Raw genomic sequence first — 18,059 nt, 5'->3', positions numbered from 1 at the left:
ATGTTTTGGTTAGTCGGGGCCGTGCACGGACATTTTTGGGAACAAATGAAAAAAAAAAGTAACCTGTTAAAATAAATAAAGTTAGGCCTCGACTTTTGGTAATATTAAGTGTTTCTTGACCTTCTCAAAGAAAAAACGATTCTGCTCCTCCCTATTTTTACTCTAAATTTCTAAATTTATTACCAGATTATCGTTCATTATCCAGTCTGGTAACAGCAGAACTAAGTATTTTTAAACACCACCTGTCTGCCAGAATGGGACGCCCCCCATCCCTCCCTGGGCCACAGTGAATACCGCACCCTATTTTAAACCAGAGCGGGGTTAGGCCTCAGTTCTTCTCACGTAAAGCACAAATCACACCTTAAATTGGGAAATGTGACAATCGCAATCGTATGCTTAGAACAGCTGATGCCAAAAACGGTGTTTAGTTGTCAAATAACTTGCAACAAAATCTGAATTAGAGCAGTTTGCCATTTCAGCCTCGTGTGGAGCTCAGCATCTGTTAAACATCACTGCCCCCCAGTGACTAACGTGAGCAAAATCACGTCTACAGTCGAAACAATTTCAATCAAAGGTACGGTTATACGTGACAGAGAATTTAAAAACCTTTTGGAACCTCAGCAAAATGCCTTTTTTTTTTATATATAAACACAGGAAGGAAATGAGCAACTAAAAAAAAGGCCAAAAACTAGAAAAAAGTACAAGAAAATTAAAAAAAAAAATAAAGTAAAAAAAAATCTGGGAAGGGGGCTTAAGAATTATAATTTGTGACATAATCATAATTATGTAATTATATTTCTCCCTAGCATTTATCAGGTTTCCTCAAGAAATTTTTCCCCATAACATTTTGAAAATTTCTTTAATCTACTTAATTCTTACTATATTTCATTAACTTTTTACTTTTCTTCAAGAGTTCAAACCAAATTTGCTCAGGGTTCAAAGGTTTAAAAACTTGTGAAAGGCATCTAAACACAGCACAAGAGTGATGTCGCTCCACGTTTCAAAGAATTAAAAAGAAAGGAGAAAAAAAAGATTTTGGTCAATTAACAGTTTTATTTATTTGACATGAATCAAAAAGGTACAGATCTGTGATCAGTAAAGTGGAATGCATGCCTGTTTAATACTCCTCTCCTTCATCATCATCCTCTCCCAGACTCTCTGCTCCGACCTCCTCATAATCTTTCTCCAGAGCCGCCATGTCCTCTCTGGCCTCAGAGAACTCTCCCTCCTCCATCCCCTCACCCACATACCAGTGAACAAAGGCACGCTTAGCGTACATCAGGTCAAACTTGTGGTCGAGCCGAGCCCAGGCCTCTGCAATAGCAGTGGTGTTGCTCAGCATGCACACAGCCCTCTGGACCTTGGCCAGGTCTCCACCAGGAACTACAGTGGGAGGCTGGTAGTTGATGCCCACCTTGAAACCAGTGGGGCACCAGTCCACAAACTGGATGGTGCGCTTGGTCTTGATGGTGGCAATGGCAGCATTGACATCTTTGGGCACCACATCACCACGATACAAAAGGCAGCAAGCCATGTATTTACCGTGGCGAGGGTCGCATTTCACCATCTGATTGGCCGGCTCAAAGCAGGCGTTGGTGATTTCGGACACCGTCAGCTGCTCATGGTAAGCCTTCTCAGCGGAGATGACAGGAGCGTAGGTGGCCAGAGGGAAGTGGATTCGGGGATATGGCACCAAGTTGGTCTGGAACTCTGTCAGATCAACATTGAGGGCGCCATCGAAACGAAGGGACGCGGTGATGGAGGACACGATCTGACTGATCAGCCTGTTCAGGTTGGTGTAAGTGGGACGCTCGATGTCGAGGTTCCTGCGGCAGATGTCGTAGATGGCCTCGTTGTCCACCATGAAGGCACAGTCAGAGTGCTCCAGGGTGGTGTGGGTGGTCAGGATGGAGTTGTAGGGCTCCACCACAGCCGTGGACACCTGGGGAGCTGGGTAGATGGAGAACTCCAGCTTGGACTTCTTGCCGTAGTCGACGGACAGACGCTCCATCAGCAGGGAGGTGAAACCGGAACCGGTGCCACCTCCGAAGCTGTGGAAAACCAGGAAGCCCTGAAGGCCAGTGCACTGGTCAGCCTGAAGACACAGAGGGACAGACACAGAGGGACAGACAGCAAGGGGGACAAACACATGTGAGATACAGTTATGTCATTTGATAATTTTAGTGCAAAACCAGAAATGGATCTTTCATGGTAAAGTTACCCACCAGTTTGCGCAGCCTGTCCAGCACCAGGTCGATGATCTCTTTGCCGATGGTGTAGTGTCCACGGGCGTAGTTGTTGGCAGCGTCCTCCTTGCCGGTGATCAGCTGCTCAGGGTGGAACAGCTGCCGGTAGGTCCCAGTGCGCACCTCATCTGAAGAGACAAAAATATCGAGTCAGTTATGATGACATCTCACTCTTCATTTCGCCTAAATTCATCTTCAGACAGAAGAGACGACACTTACCGATGACGGTGGGCTCCAGGTCGACAAAAACGGCTCTGGGGACGTGCTTTCCAGCTCCGGTCTCACTGAAGAAGGTGTTGAAGGAATCGTCTCCTCCTCCGATGGTCTTGTCACTGGGCATCTGTCCGTCCGGCTGGATCCCATGTTCCAGGCAGTAAAGCTCCCAGCAGGCATTGCCAATCTGGACACCGGCCTGACCGACGTGCACTGAGATACACTCACGCTGTGGAGAGAACAAAGGACGTGTTGTTAAGAAAGTATATACATTTATTCAAATAGGTTGATGCTAATTTTAACAAATTAGATGCTGAAGGCCGCTCATCACATGTGGAGGAGCTGATGCAGGAGGGAAAAAGGCTCCATTGTTTAGCACCAGATACCAGAACATCATGACTCATCACCTGATGCAGTCCCTCGCCCTCTGAGCAGACACGCGTTACACAAAACAAGTCAAAACACGATATGCTCAAGGAAAAAATAAAATATAGTTATTAACATTTTATCAGTGCTATATTGTAGCGTACTCTGTACTTTATTTGAATTTCTGTAAACTTTCTCTCCACTACATAATATGAATACTTTAATATCACTACATACATAAAAATAGGGACGAAAAAGAAAAGGATAGGACTGAAGGAGAGGGATGCAAACTAGATTTTGTTCTTTAAATCCTTAAAGTAGTGGGGAAAAAAAGACCTTATTTTTTAAGCACAACATCCCCTTTTGAAATAATCCTCAGTTCTAACTGCTTGCTTTCAGTGCTTAAGTACATTTAATATCATAGCTAGTTTTAATACTTCAATACAGTAGATATCCGAGACTTTTTTTTTTTTTTTTAATTTTAGCTCATGACCGTCCCCCGCAGCCACAAGAGTTTTTCCTCGAGTCTCCCTTCACTGTTTATACTCATATTTCAAAGCTTCTGGCGATGATGAATGGTGCGATTTTTTGAGATTTTTTTAAGAAAACATGCCTTTTAAATCCACATGCAGGTTGAGGGTATTTAAAATACAAATTATGACTTTTAAAGTTGAATGCCCCGCCCTTAAAATAAAAAAAATTAACCTTATTCCCTCCTCAGAGCTTTTATATCCATTCATGGGTCTAACTCAGCTGTGCTTTTAATCTTTCTGGATTGTCCATTATTTTATTGTGTTGGTTTTACTTGTGTTTTATTATCTTTTATTTATGTATTTCTTCTTTATTCTGTTTTCAGTTCTTTTAATGAATAAGTATTATATTATTTTTAGCAGTCTACTTTTAGCATTATTATTTTATTGAATTGTAGCCATTTCTTTTAGGGAGAATTACTCACATCTGGGTATTTTATTATTGGTTTAGCCTTCATCTTTATACTTTTATGTTTTGTGGTTAGTTTTAAAGGTCTTTTGATGGCTTTGTTTTGTGCATTAGACTTTTAAGTTCCCTGGCGCTTTGCACCACCCCCTCTGATAAATAACGAACAGTCCCTATGATGTGCTTCAGAAACACAGACAATATTGTGTTATGAACATTTTACCATCAAAGGTTTGTGGTAAAACAAACCAAACACTGCTGTAAATTCACATCTTAATAAAACAGAAAGCCTCTCCAACATGAAAGACTGAATGTAAAAGCTCCATGATGTTTTTAGTGAATGGCTTTTGTTTGAAAAGTCTGCGGCGGCGGGTTCATAAAAGGCCTCCTCAAAGTGCCGGTAAACCGGAGGAATGTGTCAGCTCACCGACCTTTGCTGCTAACTGGGTCAATACTCAGACAAGGAAACCGGAAACGGCTTAACTTTATTTTCTGCTTCGAGTTACACCGAAATTTACGAAAAATGCAACTAAAACGACCCAATGAGGAAGTTCAGCTGACGGTCACAAACCGTGAAATATATCTGCAGTTTTCGTCACTTTAAGCTACTTCCCTAAACTGGCACTAGTTAGACTGAACTGCCACGTGGTAACACACTTTCCGAGCGTCCAAATAAAGCTAAATCGACACAAATTAGTAACTAAAAACTATATTTTAATACTCACCATGTTTTCTGAAGTTGTGAAGTGTCTTAAATTTGGATTAAGACGGAGAAAGAGGCGAAGTTAACTCTCACAGCAGGCGGTTAGGAGTCCAGCGTAAGAAGTAACTGATGTGCTTCCTTTAGGCGGGCGTATTTATACTCTTCCATCCGGCGGAAAGGTTCTGCTCAATCCTATTGGTCCGAAGTCACGTGCGCTCGTTTCCTATTGGCTACAATCAGATGAAGCTAGAACGTTCATATATTCGTGCGCCACGAGCACGAGCTCCGCAGGAAGATTGAGAAATTATAACTGACAGTAAACTTTAGACCGGAAGTGAACACTTTTAAAAAATTTATTTTTTTTAACGTTTTCTGTTTTGTTTTGTATCACCTTTGTTTATACACATTATAGTCTGCTAATTATAGTTATTTCAGATTCACTTTTGTGTTTTCTTAAGCAAGAGTGGTAAAATAAATCAAAAAAATAATTATGCCAAAAACGTTGACTTTAAGTATTTTGATTATACATGCAAATTTCCATGTATTTTACATTATTTCAAGGTATAATAATGCATTAAATACAATAATTTAATATCAAATTAAGACAGCTTGAATAAATTTAGTAACTTAGTCAGATTTAATAAAATTAAATTAATGCAAACTTCAACATAAACTTTAGATGTAAACTTACATAATAAATATAGAGTGAAGTTAATCCTAAACATTAACTGTAGTTCATTCTGAGGTGACTATGATAGGGGTGACACACAAACTTACATAAATTGTGCTAGAGATGGGCCCCCCACCGAAAGTCCAAATCTGCCCCAAACCGGAATCAAACCTGGCACCTTGCTGCTGAGCAGACACGGTGCCAACCACTTCAATATAATACATCCATGGTGTTAACCCCTACAACACCAGACTTAGGCTACCTTTTTAAGTCTTAATTTAATATTACATATAAAGCCAAGCTGAGCTTAGACCCAGAGCTGAGGTTGTGAGCCTGCACCACCAAGACTCTGGGCTTGGCTGGAAAATTATAAGTGAGCGGCTCAAGTCTTAGTTTTTTAATAAGAACTGTCATATTCTTTTTTTTTGTAATTTAATTTTTTAAAGAAGACGAGCCAACTTCATCCATCATTTGAAAATTCAACCAGATGTCATTTTATTCCTTGTCATCATTAAACAAAGGTTTTTATGTATATATTTTTAAGAATATAGCTGTTGGTCTAAATAAAAACAATGACTTTGGTTATAAAGTACTTGATGAAAATAATGTTTGACTTCTGACCTTGATAATTGGAAATATTTTTTAAAAAATCAATGTTTCTGAGTAAAGGACACTAAAACTGTTCAGTGAGTAGGCATGTAAGATATTAAGTAAGTAAGATATTTACCATATTAACCACTGCTTAGCATTTGAAACCAGTTGTGATCACAACCCTCCTTTGACCTGGTTTTGACCCTTTTTCTCTCACCCCACCACCAGAGGTCTCCATATGATTGGAAATTGTTCCATTTCATTTGTACTTCAATCACTTCTTAACACTGTTTTTAAACTAAGTTTATATTTCTCATCCAGAAGGGTCCTATAAAGTGATAAGGGAGCTCCAACAGGTCAAAATTCCTCTGAGATGTTTGTGCAGTATGAAAAACAAAACAAGAAGGCATGTTTTTTTCCCAGATTTATTAGCAGTGCACAAACCCTTGAAATGGCTTTTTATAGCTACGGTGATACATTAAGAACACAGAGTCACACATCTTAAGAGAAATTCAAGATACTGTGCTCCTGTGTATTGTTCAGGAATGATACTTTCAAGTAAAGGTTAAACTTTCGTAAGAAGGCCCTACTCCTCTCCCTCCTCCTCTCCCTCGCCCTCAACGGAGTCGACGCCGACCTCCTCATAATCTTTCTCCAGAGCCGCCATGTCCTCTCTGGCCTCAGAGAACTCTCCCTCCTCCATCCCCTCACCCACATACCAGTGAACAAAGGCACGCTTAGCGTACATCAGGTCAAACTTGTGGTCGAGCCGAGCCCAGGCCTCTGCAATAGCAGTGGTGTTGCTCAGCATGCACACAGCCCTCTGGACCTTGGCCAGGTCTCCACCAGGAACTACAGTGGGTGGCTGGTAGTTGATGCCCACCTTGAAACCAGTGGGGCACCAGTCCACAAACTGGATGGAGCGCTTGGTCTTGATGGTGGCAATGGCAGCATTGACATCTTTGGGCACCACATCACCACGATACAAAAGGCAGCAAGCCATGTATTTACCGTGGCGAGGGTCACATTTCACCATCTGATTGGCCGGCTCAAAGCAGGCGTTGGTGATTTCGGACACCGTCAGCTGCTCATGGTAAGCCTTCTCAGCAGAGATGACAGGAGCATAGGTGGCCAGAGGGAAGTGGATTCGGGGATATGGCACCAAGTTGGTCTGGAACTCTGTCAGATCAACATTGAGGGCGCCATCGAAACGAAGGGACGCGGTGATGGAGGACACGATCTGACTGATCAGCCTGTTCAGGTTGGTGTAACTGGGACGCTCGATATCGAGGTTCCTGCGGCAGATGTCGTAGATGGCCTCGTTGTCTACCATGAAGGCACAGTCAGAGTGCTCCAGGGTGGTGTGGGTGGTCAGGATGGAGTTGTAGGGCTCCACCACAGCCGTGGACACCTGGGGAGCTGGGTAGATGGAGAACTCCAGCTTGGACTTCTTGCCGTAGTCGACGGACAGACGCTCCATCAGCAGGGAGGTGAAACCGGAACCGGTGCCACCTCCGAAGCTGTGGAAAACCAGGAAGCCCTGAAGGCCAGTGCACTGGTCAGCCTGAAGACACAGAGGGACAGACACAGAGGGACAGACACAGAAGGATAGACACTCAGCACATGTGAGATACAGTTGTCTTTTAATTTTCATGTTGTGAATCAAAACTAGGAATGGATCCCTTGTGATATCAAGTTACCCACCAGTTTGCGGATCCTGTCCAGCACCAGGTCGATGATCTCTTTGCCGATGGTGTAGTGTCCACGGGCGTAGTTGTTGGCAGCGTCCTCCTTGCCGGTGATCAGCTGCTCAGGGTGGAATAGCTGCCGGTAGGTCCCACTGCGCACCTCATCTGAAGAGACAAAAACAAGGAATCAGTTGTTGTTTACAGTTTTCATGTGTTTCACTTTTGCCTAAATTCATCTTCAGACAGAAGAGACGACACTTACCGATGACGGTGGGCTCCAGGTCGACAAAAACAGCTCTGGGGACGTGCTTTCCAGCTCCGGTCTCACTGAAGAAGGTGTTGAAGGAATCGTCTCCTCCTCCGATGGTCTTGTCACTGGGCATCTGTCCGTCCGGCTGGATCCCATGTTCCAGGCAGTAAAGCTCCCAGCAGGCATTGCCAATCTGGACACCGGCCTGACCGACGTGGATGGAGATACACTCACGCTGTGGAGAGAACAAAGGAAGATTTGGATTCCAGTTTTTATAAATCTCAAGCATTATAAATACCTCCTTAAATCTAAATCTCAACATCTGCTTTAATTGTTGATATAAAAGGGCTAAACTCCGAACAAGTGGGACATTCAAACCATGGTGCGAAGTTCTTCACAAAGAGGGCGTTTTTGTTGGAAAGGCTTTAAAGTCCGCGTTAAGTGATAATTTAAATCTGTTCTGAGTTTGTCACATCACAGAGAGATGTGTTATTAAACACCTGACCAAATTTGAATGACCAAAATTGCAGTATGTAAAAGAAGGTTTCAAAATCACGAAAAAATGCACAGTATTCTCTGATCTGAAACGCTGGGGGTGTGTCCGCTGGAGGAGCGGAGGCCAATGCTTCTCGTTTTTACATTGCTATATTATCAGGGGCGGGATTATGCAAAGTATACAGTAGCTCCAGTGCGTCATCGAGCTATGATTTTAGGCCCGTCCAAAAAATCTTAAAACAGGAAAATGGTCAAAAAACAGTCAACCGTCCAACTCTATAATTCAGTACAATATAGTAAAGGGTTTGTTTTCAACAATCAGTTTCCAACATTTATAAAGTATGTTGAAACAAATCTCCGAATTAACTTTACACAGATTTTAAATGAACTGCAAAATGGCAGTGCGTAGACCATTTAATCCATCTTCCCCATCCTGCATGAAAAGCCATTACTGCTCTTATTTTCTGAGCTTCAGACTATCACTTATTTTGCAGCATTATGCATTTTTTATTCTGCTTACTGCTGCCACATCAGACTGTGGCCACTGCATGCAGAGCGAGGGTTATGTAGGTCAGACATGATGCAGTGTGCTGTCCCTTTAAAAAGCCACATTTACATCCTCCACTATCTAAAATTCGTTTTTCTCAACAGTGAATAATGAACAGGGATATGTTAGAAGATCTGAAAGTCGGTCACATAAAAGCATCATCATCTTAACATGGTTCACTAAACAATGTTGACATTAAATGCATTAAAAATGATCTTAAAATCAAGATAAAGAAACAGGAACAAATTAACGTGATATGAAAGAGGTGTTGGCTTACAGTGCATCGAACTACCTTTCTATTAAGCATGAAAATCAACAATAATTTTATTTGACACAGCAGCCATGTTGACAAGTAAACAATGACTCACTATGGTGTTATGGTGAGGAGAAGAAAGGGTGACGTCACAGAAATACCATGAGTTATACCTCCTTTACTCCTCGTCTCTGAGACTCTCGAACAAAAACTCTGAAAATGAAATATCTAAAACATCACTTACCATGATGGCTCGTCGATATTATGCAATGTAATGAGACAAGCCAGAAGAGTGTGTGTGTGTGTGTGTGAGGGGTGCGGCGTCTGTCTGAGGCTGATCTGCTGATGTACCTCGCTCACAGACTCTGCCTCTGGAGGAGAACACATGAAGTGCACAAAATTTAAAAACTCCTCCTTCCTCTGCCGCAGTAACTGTTTCACATCCAGAGGACCAACAGGATAAAACAGGAGGACTGTGTTCATGATGCGATGACTTGGTTCTTTAGGATGCGCAGTCTGTTGTCCAAAATACAGGATGTTTACATTATCCTGTGACCAGAAGCAGCCAGTTTAGCTGGATGCTGATTCACAGTTTTTGTCCTGTCTGTCCCTAATGCAAAGGTAGAGGAAGAATAAAGGTCATATTAATACCACAGAGTGAAATACTCTGTTAAAAGTAAAGGTCCTGCATTCAAAATCCTACTTTACCATTTGAAACCTGAGCAAATTGGCTTGATTTCTTTCAAAAACACTAGAAATTACAAGTTATGCATTACCTGAAATGTACCCCCAACCACCCACTAAAAAAAAAGAAAATAAAAAAGTTTTTTAAAAAACCCCAACAATTAAAAAAAAAAATCCCATATAACATATGGGGATTTGTAACATAACAAATACACGTATAGATAAAATAATCTAGAATACAATTATAATGATAAACTTTATTTGTATAGCACCTTTCATCCAAGAAATGCAGCCCAACGTGCTTTACAAGACAGAAATTAAATGCACCAAGTGCTTCACATCAAAACACATAAAAGACAAAAAGACGTAATAAAACATGCATGTAAAAATAAAATAAAATCAGAATAGAATACATAGAATGTATCTTCAAATGGATAAAATCCAATTGATAATACTAGTAAATGTAAGATAAATTAAGGATAAAAATTTAGTGCACAGAATGCATAACATATGTAAAATAAAATAAATATATATAATACAAATAACAATAATAATAATTTCTCCCTCTGTCTTTTTCTTTTTAAACTTATTTTCAGGTCATCTTCTGCTCACCGATTCCCAGTTTCTTGCAATTTGTGGATCATCGCTTTGATTTGCTTTATTGCCTTTTAGCCATGTTTTAAAGAGAAGTCACACAACTTTGATCAGGTTTCAAGGTTCAAATGTATGTGAAAGGTTTCAAAGGGTTAAGTATAACGTTTTAGCATCAAAAATACTCAGAGTACCAAACTCCTAATGTATAATGGTTCCCTTCAGAATAATGCGTTAGAATTAGTGATGCATTTAGGTAATATACAACCAGGGTTCAATCCATAATAATTAATTACATTTTGTATCAATAATCTGGAATCACAAAGCAACTAATAACTAGTGTTATCAAATAGATGTGTATGAAAACTACATTATCAGGTACCAAATTAGGCTGTAAACTATAGTGGAGTATAAAGTAGCAGAAATACCAAAATAAAGTGCAAGTGCCTCAAAATTATACTTAAGTGCAATATGTGAGTAAATCTACTTTTTTTCTTTTTGCATATGTTTTCATAAGTTGCAGTGTGCTGACTTATCAGGGCCACCGTAGTGTAGGTGCACTGTATGATCTTGGAAGGTCAGCTGTTTTGGGCACTGGTTTAACTGGTTGGTCTACCACCTTAACCACCATCAGACTGTATCTGCCCTGCAAACAGTACCCATAAAAGCACGAGACCACCAACTTTAGCTGGTATATTTTTTCATTATTGTAAAAAGTTAAGTTAACTGAACTTTTGATTTCAGCCGAATCAATGATGTGATTTCTGTCTTTTTTGTGTTGTTTTGTTTAGTTTTTTTGCAGGACTCCTGGCTTGAATGATAACAATAAAAGTTGTAACGGCAGAGTGGTCTTGAATTTTGACAGAAATATCAGTTTTATCAACATGGTTCATTTTCGCAGACTATTTTAAGTAGCTGCAGCAGAAAACAGTTTTTTCTCCATCATATTAGGGACAGACTTGTGAATCTACATCCAGCTAAACTGGCTGCTTCTGGTCTCAGGATTATATAAACATCCTGTATTTTGGACAACAGACTGCACATCCAAAAGAACCAAGTCATCACATCTTGAACACAGTCCTCCTGTCTCAGGTGCAGTGTCCTGGTTGTTGCCCTGGATGTGAAACAGTTACTGCGGCAGAGGGAGGAGGAGTTTTTAGATTTTGTGCACTTCATGTGTTGTCCTCCGGAGGCAGAGTCTGGAAGCGAGGTGCATCAGCAGATCAGCCTCAGACAGACGCCGCACCCCTCACACACGCACACACTCTCCCTTCTGGCTTGTCTCATTACATTGCATAATATTGACGAGCCATCATGGTAAGTGATTTTTTAGATATTTCTTTTTCAGAGTTATTGTTTGAGTCTCAGAGAAGAGGAGTAAATGTGGATGGAGGATGTGAATGTGGCTGCAACATGTCTGACCTACATAATCCTCGCTCTGCATGCAGTGGACACGGTCTGGCGTGGCAGCAGAGAGCAGCACAAAATGCATGTCGCTGCAAAATAAATGGCAGACTGGACCCCAGACAGACACGATATTAACTAATTTATTTATGACTTTTGTCCTGATGGAGCTTCTTTCTTGACTTTGCCTTTTCTATCGTCGTAAGCCTTTTCTCTGTTGATTTACGGCATAAAATGACAAATCTTAGTTTTTTTTTACTTTATTGTGTGTTTTTTTCATGTTTACCTTTTCTTCTCTTGTTCTTTTTATTCGTATAATAATTTCTGTCCTCATTTGCCGGCCCCTTCTAATTTATCATATCTTATCTATATCTATATATATGTATCTATGTTATTTTATGCATAATCTTTTTCTTAACTTTTTTTTTTAGAATATGTGAATTTAATTAAGAAATATGATTTAAGCTGCTCACCTATTAATTTCTTTACTATTATTTTTTAAAATATAAATCTGAAGAACAATGGACCTGTGTCACACTGCCATGGCTAACCATTGTTTTTTTAGTCAGGGAGTAGATGCAACAAAGGATAGAGTATAGCTGCAATGGTGGAAATGATGCTATAACACAATCAGATACAAATAGATAAGTCGGGGTATATTAAAAATCAAGAGTGGAAAGGGGATTTTTTTAACAAAAAGGCAATAAAAACAAAAGTAGAAACATAGAGGTAAACACACGGGGAGCACAAAAGAGCCTTTAACTTGCTCTGATTCAGCTGCTTTGCATTCTGCTTTGCCCTTGTGTACTGCTGCATCTTTAAGATGTTGTATTTTCAGTGATTTTATGCCTTTCATATACTCTGTTTTTATGCTTATTTTATGAATATTGTTAGTAGGTTATATTTTAGTTATCTTATTTCCCATTTTATTTTTATGCATTCTGGCCATTATATTGTTCTCCTTACTTTATCTTACTTTTACTAACATTATCAAGTGGATTTTATCCATTTGCAGATGCATTCTATGTATTATATTCTGATTTTCTTACATTTTTAAATGCAGGTTTTATTATGTCTTTTATGTGTTTTTAAAATTTCTTTCTTGTAAAGCACGTTGTGTTACATTTCTTGTATGAAAGGTGCTATACAAATAAAGATTATTATTATTATTATTATTATTATTATTATTATTATTATTATGAGAGCGTGGACTTAGATATAGATGTATACCTTTTTTCTTTTCTTTTTTTTTTTTACATGTATTATAGGGACTATAAGTGGTTGGCAGTTTCTCTATGAACACAATGAAATCTTGTTTAAAGTTGTCAGTAACACCTGTATTGTGATAAAAGGCCGGTTTGACGAGTATTTCCTCTAAACCAATAGGAAACGAGCTCCTGAGAGTTTCGACCAATCAGATTCCGCTGCTCCTGTAACGTCAGTATAAAAAGCTTCGCCGAGCTAAACTCGATAGTTTCTCACTCGGCTCTCTTCAAAGTGCAGCAGTGAGCCTCAAATCAGCCTTTTCATCCTCATTTCAACCTTTTTAGACACATCGTCAGGAAATATGGTGAGTGTGGAGCAATGAGACGTTTTCGTTTTGATTTAATGAGGCTTACAGACCACATTTAGGCTAATCAGGTCATTTTAAGCTAACCGTTTATCGCCGTTAGCTAATTTCCAAACATTAGCTCAAGCTAACAAACGGCCCCAATGACCTGAGATGTAACATTGATTTGCACAAAACATAATAGAAAACAGAGAAGACAAAGGTTGTGCAGGTGAGATTAAGAAGACAAGAAAAGTCAAAGAAGAGCAGGTAACAGTGTTTAATGATTTGTGGCAACATAAAGATTTAACTGTCTTTTTTTGTAATAATAAGTGCAGATGGAGTTATTTGTTTTCTTTCTAACGGGAAAGACTTCGCTCAGTGCAAAATGAGTCCGTTTGGGTAACATATGAAAGTACACACGTTATATTTGGACGGTTTAATTTGTTTTTTAACTCTTTGAAGCTGAGAAAAATTGATTGATTTCAGTTTTTTTTAAATGGCAATAAATTAGTACAAAGTTACAAAAAGTTGAAATAGAAAAAAGGAAAGAAAAAAAAAACAATGAAATGACCTGGAAAAAAGTGATCAAAATGTATATAAGGTATTTTGAATATCATTTAAATAATCATAAATATAGTTTTTCTGATTTTTTTTTCATTTTTTAAGATGGTTTTCTAATATATATATATAGTCATTTTTCCCAATTTCTTGCAATATGCTCCCTGCCTTTGCCCTTTTTAAATGTTTTTATTTTAAAGAGAATTAAACCTTTTTGCTCAGGTTTGAAAGGCATCTTAATACAGCACAAGAAAAACTGATGTCCATCCACTTGTCAAAGAGTAAAATTTGGTCTGGACCCTTTTCCCTTTCATAAGGACATTTTGGGATTTTTCTCCGTACAGGTTGACTCAGTGATCAAATTATTATTCTAAATTATGAAAATATAAGGTTTGGTGTCCAACTGGACAACAAGAAAGCAGAGTTTTGGATTAATAATTTGATTATTTTGGCAAAATATTGATAATTAAAAAGTGTTATTTTATTTTCTTTCTTGTATTTCTAAATGAGATAATACTTTACCTAAAATATTTTCAACATGTAAAAATAAAAAGGCCTTATGTCTATAAATATGTGTGTACCTCATTTCCTAAATGTTTTGTTTGGGGTTTTCTTTAAATTTTGTCTTTCAATTATTTTATGTTAAAACTGTAATCTGTGTTCCGAGCCCTGAGCCCTCGTCCTGCATGTTTTGCTGCGTCACAGCTCATTCAAATGATCAACTGGTTGTCAAGCAGCTTCAGGAGTTCATAAAGATTTGGTCATTTTAGAGATTAAATCATACAGGACAAGAGCAACATGGAGAGCTTTGGAAGACGCTTTATAATACCATCAATGGATCAAACACTTTTCTGTCTTTTAATGTTGTGAGGAACTGGTTTTATAAGCTCCAAGGGTGTGGAAACTGTAACCACAACTCCAAAATGCATATAAGGTATTTTGAATATCATTTAAATAATCATAAATATAGTTTTTCTGATTTTTTTTCTAATATATTAGAAATATATATATATATATATATATATATATATATATATATATATATATATATATAGTCATTTTTCCCAATTTCTTGCAATATGCTCCCTGCCTTTGCCCTTTTTAAATGTATTTATTTTAAAGAGAATTAAACCTTTTTGCTCAGGTTTGAAAGGCATCTTAATACAGCACAAGAAAAACTGATGTCCATCCACTTGTCAAAGAGTAAAATTTGGTCTGGACCCTTTTCCCTTTTCATAAGGACATTTTGGGATTTTTCTCAGTACAGGTTGACTCAGTGATCAAATTATTGTTCTAAATTATGAAAATATAAGGTTTGGTGTCCAACTGGACAACAAGAAAGCAGAGTTTTGGATTAATAATTTGATTATTTTGGCAAAATATTGATAATTAAAAAGTGTTATTTTATTTTCTTTCCTGTATTTCTAAATGAGATAATACTTTACCTAAAATATTTTCAACATGTAAAAATAAAAAGGCCTTATGTCTATAAATATGTGTGTACCTCATTTCCTAAATGTTTTGTTTGGGGTTTTCTTTAAATTTTGTCTTTCAATTATTTTATGTTAAAACTGTAATCTGTGTTCCGAGCCCTGAGCCCTCGTCCTGCATGTTTTGCTGCGTCACAGCTCATTCAAATGATCAACTGGTTGTCAAGCAGCTTCAGGAGTTCATAAAGATTTGGTCATTTTAGAGATTAAATCATACAGGACAAGAGCAACATGGAGAGCTTTGGAAGACGCTTTATAATACCATCAATGGATCAAACACTTTTCTGTCTTTTAATGTTGTGAGGAACTGGTTTTATAAGCTCCAAGGGTGTGGAAACTGTAACCACAACTCCATTTTTAGCCGACTAGAAAATTGTTCTTCCACACATACTTGAGATAACATGAGATATTTTTTCTGCCTTAATCAAATTTTATGCATTGATAATCAGTTATGTGTTTGTCTGAATGGACAGATTGATTTTAAGACGGTAAAGAAATGTCCTGCGTGTGTCAGGTGACTCGATCATGACGATATGGTATCTGCTTCCTCAAAAAGTCCTTTCATTTCTTCTTTGGACCTCAGTGTTAGAGCTGCCTTCAACATGTGGGGATAATGATCTCACATATTTTCTTAGACATGTTTAAAACAGATGTCTGGTGATATTTAATGTTAAATTATTCAAATTGTCTTCCAGCGTGAGTGTATCTCAGTGCACGTCGGTCAGGCCGGTGTCCAGATTGGCAATGCCTGCTGGGAGCTTTACTGCCTGGAACATGGGATCCAGCCGGACGGACAGATGCCCAGTGACAAGACCATCGGAGGAGGAGACGATTCCTTCAACACCTTCTTCAGTGAGACCGGAGCTGGAAAGCACGTCCCCAGAGCCGTTTTTGTCGACCTGGAGCCCACCGTCATCGGTAAGTGTCATCTCTTCTGTCTGAAGATGAATTTAGGCAAAAGTGAAACACATGAAAACTGTAAACAACAACTGATTCCTTGTTTTTGTCTCTTCAGATGAGGTGCGCAGTGGGACCTACCGGCAGCTGTTCCACCCTGAGCAGCTGATCACCGGCAAGGAGGACGCTGCCAACAACTACGCCCGTGGACACTACACCATCGGCAAAGAGATCATCGACCTGGTGCTGGACAGGATCCGCAAACTGGTGGGTAACTTCAGAGCAGGAGAAGTTACTTCAGATCCTCAAGAACTGATCAGTGTGACTACAGTACATGTATTTTGAAAATAAGTTCAAAGTCTTATTATGCAGTTTTTGCCCCCAGAGGACAGCATTATTAATAATGATACTAATAATCTGCTGGTGTCACTTCATCTGATGGTTAACATCTATGCACGAGAAGATTTATGACCCTCTTCTGTTCAATCTATTCAACATTGGCTCAAGTTTTTTGTGAAATGTGGCTGGCGGTTAAATTGTAGCTTTTTAGTGTCAGATCGGTTTATAGATTTTAATAGAAGTGCTCAAACCTGTCCAAGTGTTTAAATAAACTTCAAGCTTGATTTATTTATTTTTTTCTCCACTGGATCTCACATCTGTCTGTCCCTCTGTGTCTGTCCCTTTGTGTCTGTCCCTCTGTGTCCTCAGGCGGACCAGTGCACTGGCCTTCAGGGCTTCCTGGTTTTCCACAGCTTCGGAGGTGGCACCGGTTCCGGTTTCACCTCCCTGCTGATGGAGCGTCTGTCCGTCGACTACGGCAAGAAGTCCAAGCTGGAGTTCTCCATCTACCCAGCTCCCCAGGTGTCCACGGCTGTGGTGGAGCCCTACAACTCCATCCTGACCACCCACACCACCCTGGAGCACTCTGACTGTGCCTTCATGGTGGACAACGAGGCCATCTACGACATCTGCCGCAGGAACCTCGACATCGAGCGTCCCACTTACACCAACCTGAACAGGCTGATCAGTCAGATCGTGTCCTCTATCACTGCGTCCCTTCGTTTTGATGGCGCCCTCAATGTTGATCTGACAGAGTTCCAGACCAACTTGGTGCCATATCCCCGAATCCACTTCCCTCTGGCCACCTACGCCCCTGTCATCTCCGCTGAGAAGGCTTACCATGAGCAGCTGACGGTGTCCGAAATCACCAACGCCTGCTTTGAGCCGGCCAATCAGTTAGTAAAATGCGACCCTCGCCACGGTAAATACATGGCTTGCTGCCTTTTGTATCGTGGTGATGTGGTGCCCAAAGATGTCAATGCTGCCATTGCCACCATTAAAACCAAGCGCACCATCCAGTTTGTGGACTGGTGCCCCACTGGTTTCAAGGTGGGCATCAACTACCAGCCGCCCACTGTAGTTCCTGGTGGAGACCTGGCCAAGGTCCAGAGGGCTGTGTGCATGCTGAGCAACACCACTGCTATTGCAGAGGCCTGGGCTCGGCTCGACCACAAGTTTGATCTGATGTACGCTAAGCGTGCCTTTGTTCACTGGTATGTGGGTGAGGGGATGGAGGAGGGAGAGTTCTCTGAGGCCAGAGAGGACATGGCGGCTCTGGAGAAAGATTATGAGGAGGTCGGCGTCGACTCCGTTGAGGGCGAGGGAGAGGAGGAGGGAGAGGAGTATTAAAGGGGCAAAAAGGCCAAAAGTTAAACATGAAACCATCGATTCTATTTGGCCTTCAATATGTTCCAAAATGTCTATTAATCACCAATTTGGCTGTTATACCTGAGGAGTATTAAAAGGGACATAAAGCACTAGATAAAAAGGAAACAAATGTTTTTCTACAGACATCAATGTTCAAAGTGGTATTAAAGAATTGTGAGTTTGGCTTTGTCCTAAATAAATTTCTTGCAACAGATGAA

At 39.8% G+C, this 18,059-nt stretch overlaps 3 protein-coding genes across 4 annotated transcripts; 1 reads left to right on the top strand and 2 right to left on the bottom strand.

The window, feature by feature from the left end:
- Positions 1 to 1,033: 1,033 nt before the first annotated feature.
- LOC148188655 (tubulin alpha-1C chain) lies at positions 1,034 to 4,627 on the bottom strand. Its single transcript, XM_088081748.1, has 4 exons — positions 4,487 to 4,627; positions 2,466 to 2,688; positions 2,226 to 2,374; positions 1,034 to 2,095 (listed from the first exon to the last, which is right to left on the bottom strand). The coding sequence occupies exons 1-4, from the start codon at positions 4,487 to 4,489 to the stop codon at positions 1,118 to 1,120; spliced, it is 1,353 nt and encodes a 450-aa protein (XP_087937874.1). The 5' UTR covers positions 4,490 to 4,627; the 3' UTR covers positions 1,034 to 1,117.
- A 1,505-nt stretch (positions 4,628 to 6,132) lies between these two features.
- LOC148188654 (tubulin alpha chain-like) lies at positions 6,133 to 9,361 on the bottom strand. Its single transcript, XM_088081749.1, has 4 exons — positions 9,203 to 9,361; positions 7,676 to 7,898; positions 7,430 to 7,578; positions 6,133 to 7,289 (listed from the first exon to the last, which is right to left on the bottom strand). Exons 1-4 carry the CDS (start codon positions 9,203 to 9,205, stop codon positions 6,312 to 6,314), a joined length of 1,353 nt encoding a protein of 450 aa, XP_087937875.1. The 5' UTR covers positions 9,206 to 9,361; the 3' UTR covers positions 6,133 to 6,311.
- Positions 9,362 to 11,392: 2,031 nt separating this feature from the next.
- Positions 11,393 to 18,059, top strand: LOC148188653 (tubulin alpha chain-like). 2 transcript variants are annotated; one of them, XM_088081747.1, is made up of 4 exons: positions 11,393 to 11,550; positions 15,933 to 16,155; positions 16,253 to 16,401; positions 16,843 to 18,059. In XM_088081747.1, exons 1-4 carry the CDS (start codon positions 11,548 to 11,550, stop codon positions 17,821 to 17,823), a joined length of 1,356 nt encoding a protein of 451 aa, XP_087937873.1. In that variant the 5' UTR covers positions 11,393 to 11,547; the 3' UTR covers positions 17,824 to 18,059. The 2 variants fall into 2 exon arrangements, with proteins under 2 accessions (XP_087937873.1, XP_087937872.1); XM_088081746.1 differs by lacking the exon at positions 11,393 to 11,550 and adding an exon at positions 13,056 to 13,207.

The sequence above is a fragment of the Plectropomus leopardus genome, chromosome 9, assembly GCF_026936395.1.
Source record: "Plectropomus leopardus strain MGB_pleo_1.0 chromosome 9, ASM2693639v1, whole genome shotgun sequence".
Lineage (NCBI taxonomy): Eukaryota > Metazoa > Chordata > Actinopteri > Perciformes > Serranidae > Plectropomus > Plectropomus leopardus.
This window is presented reverse-complemented; position numbering and strand designations above follow the sequence as displayed.

What these genes read in the sequence shown, in the direction of transcription:
- LOC148188655 (XM_088081748.1), bottom strand. An exon ending in CCTGGAGCCCACCGTCATCG is followed by an intron (nt 2,375 to 2,465) that starts GTAAGTGTCGTC and finishes TTGTCTCTTCAG; the next exon opens with ATGAGGTGCGCACTGGGACC. An exon ending in TGGACAGGCTGCGCAAACTG is followed by an intron (nt 2,096 to 2,225) that starts GTGGGTAACTTT and finishes CTGTGTCTTCAG; the next exon opens with GCTGACCAGTGCACTGGCCT.
- LOC148188654 (XM_088081749.1), bottom strand. An exon ending in CCTGGAGCCCACCGTCATCG is followed by an intron (nt 7,579 to 7,675) that starts GTAAGTGTCGTC and finishes TTGTCTCTTCAG; the next exon opens with ATGAGGTGCGCAGTGGGACC. An exon ending in TGGACAGGATCCGCAAACTG is followed by an intron (nt 7,290 to 7,429) that starts GTGGGTAACTTG and finishes CTGTGTCTTCAG; the next exon opens with GCTGACCAGTGCACTGGCCT.
- LOC148188653 (XM_088081747.1), top strand. An exon ending in CCTGGAGCCCACCGTCATCG is followed by an intron (nt 16,156 to 16,252) that starts GTAAGTGTCATC and finishes TTGTCTCTTCAG; the next exon opens with ATGAGGTGCGCAGTGGGACC. An exon ending in TGGACAGGATCCGCAAACTG is followed by an intron (nt 16,402 to 16,842) that starts GTGGGTAACTTC and finishes CTGTGTCCTCAG; the next exon opens with GCGGACCAGTGCACTGGCCT.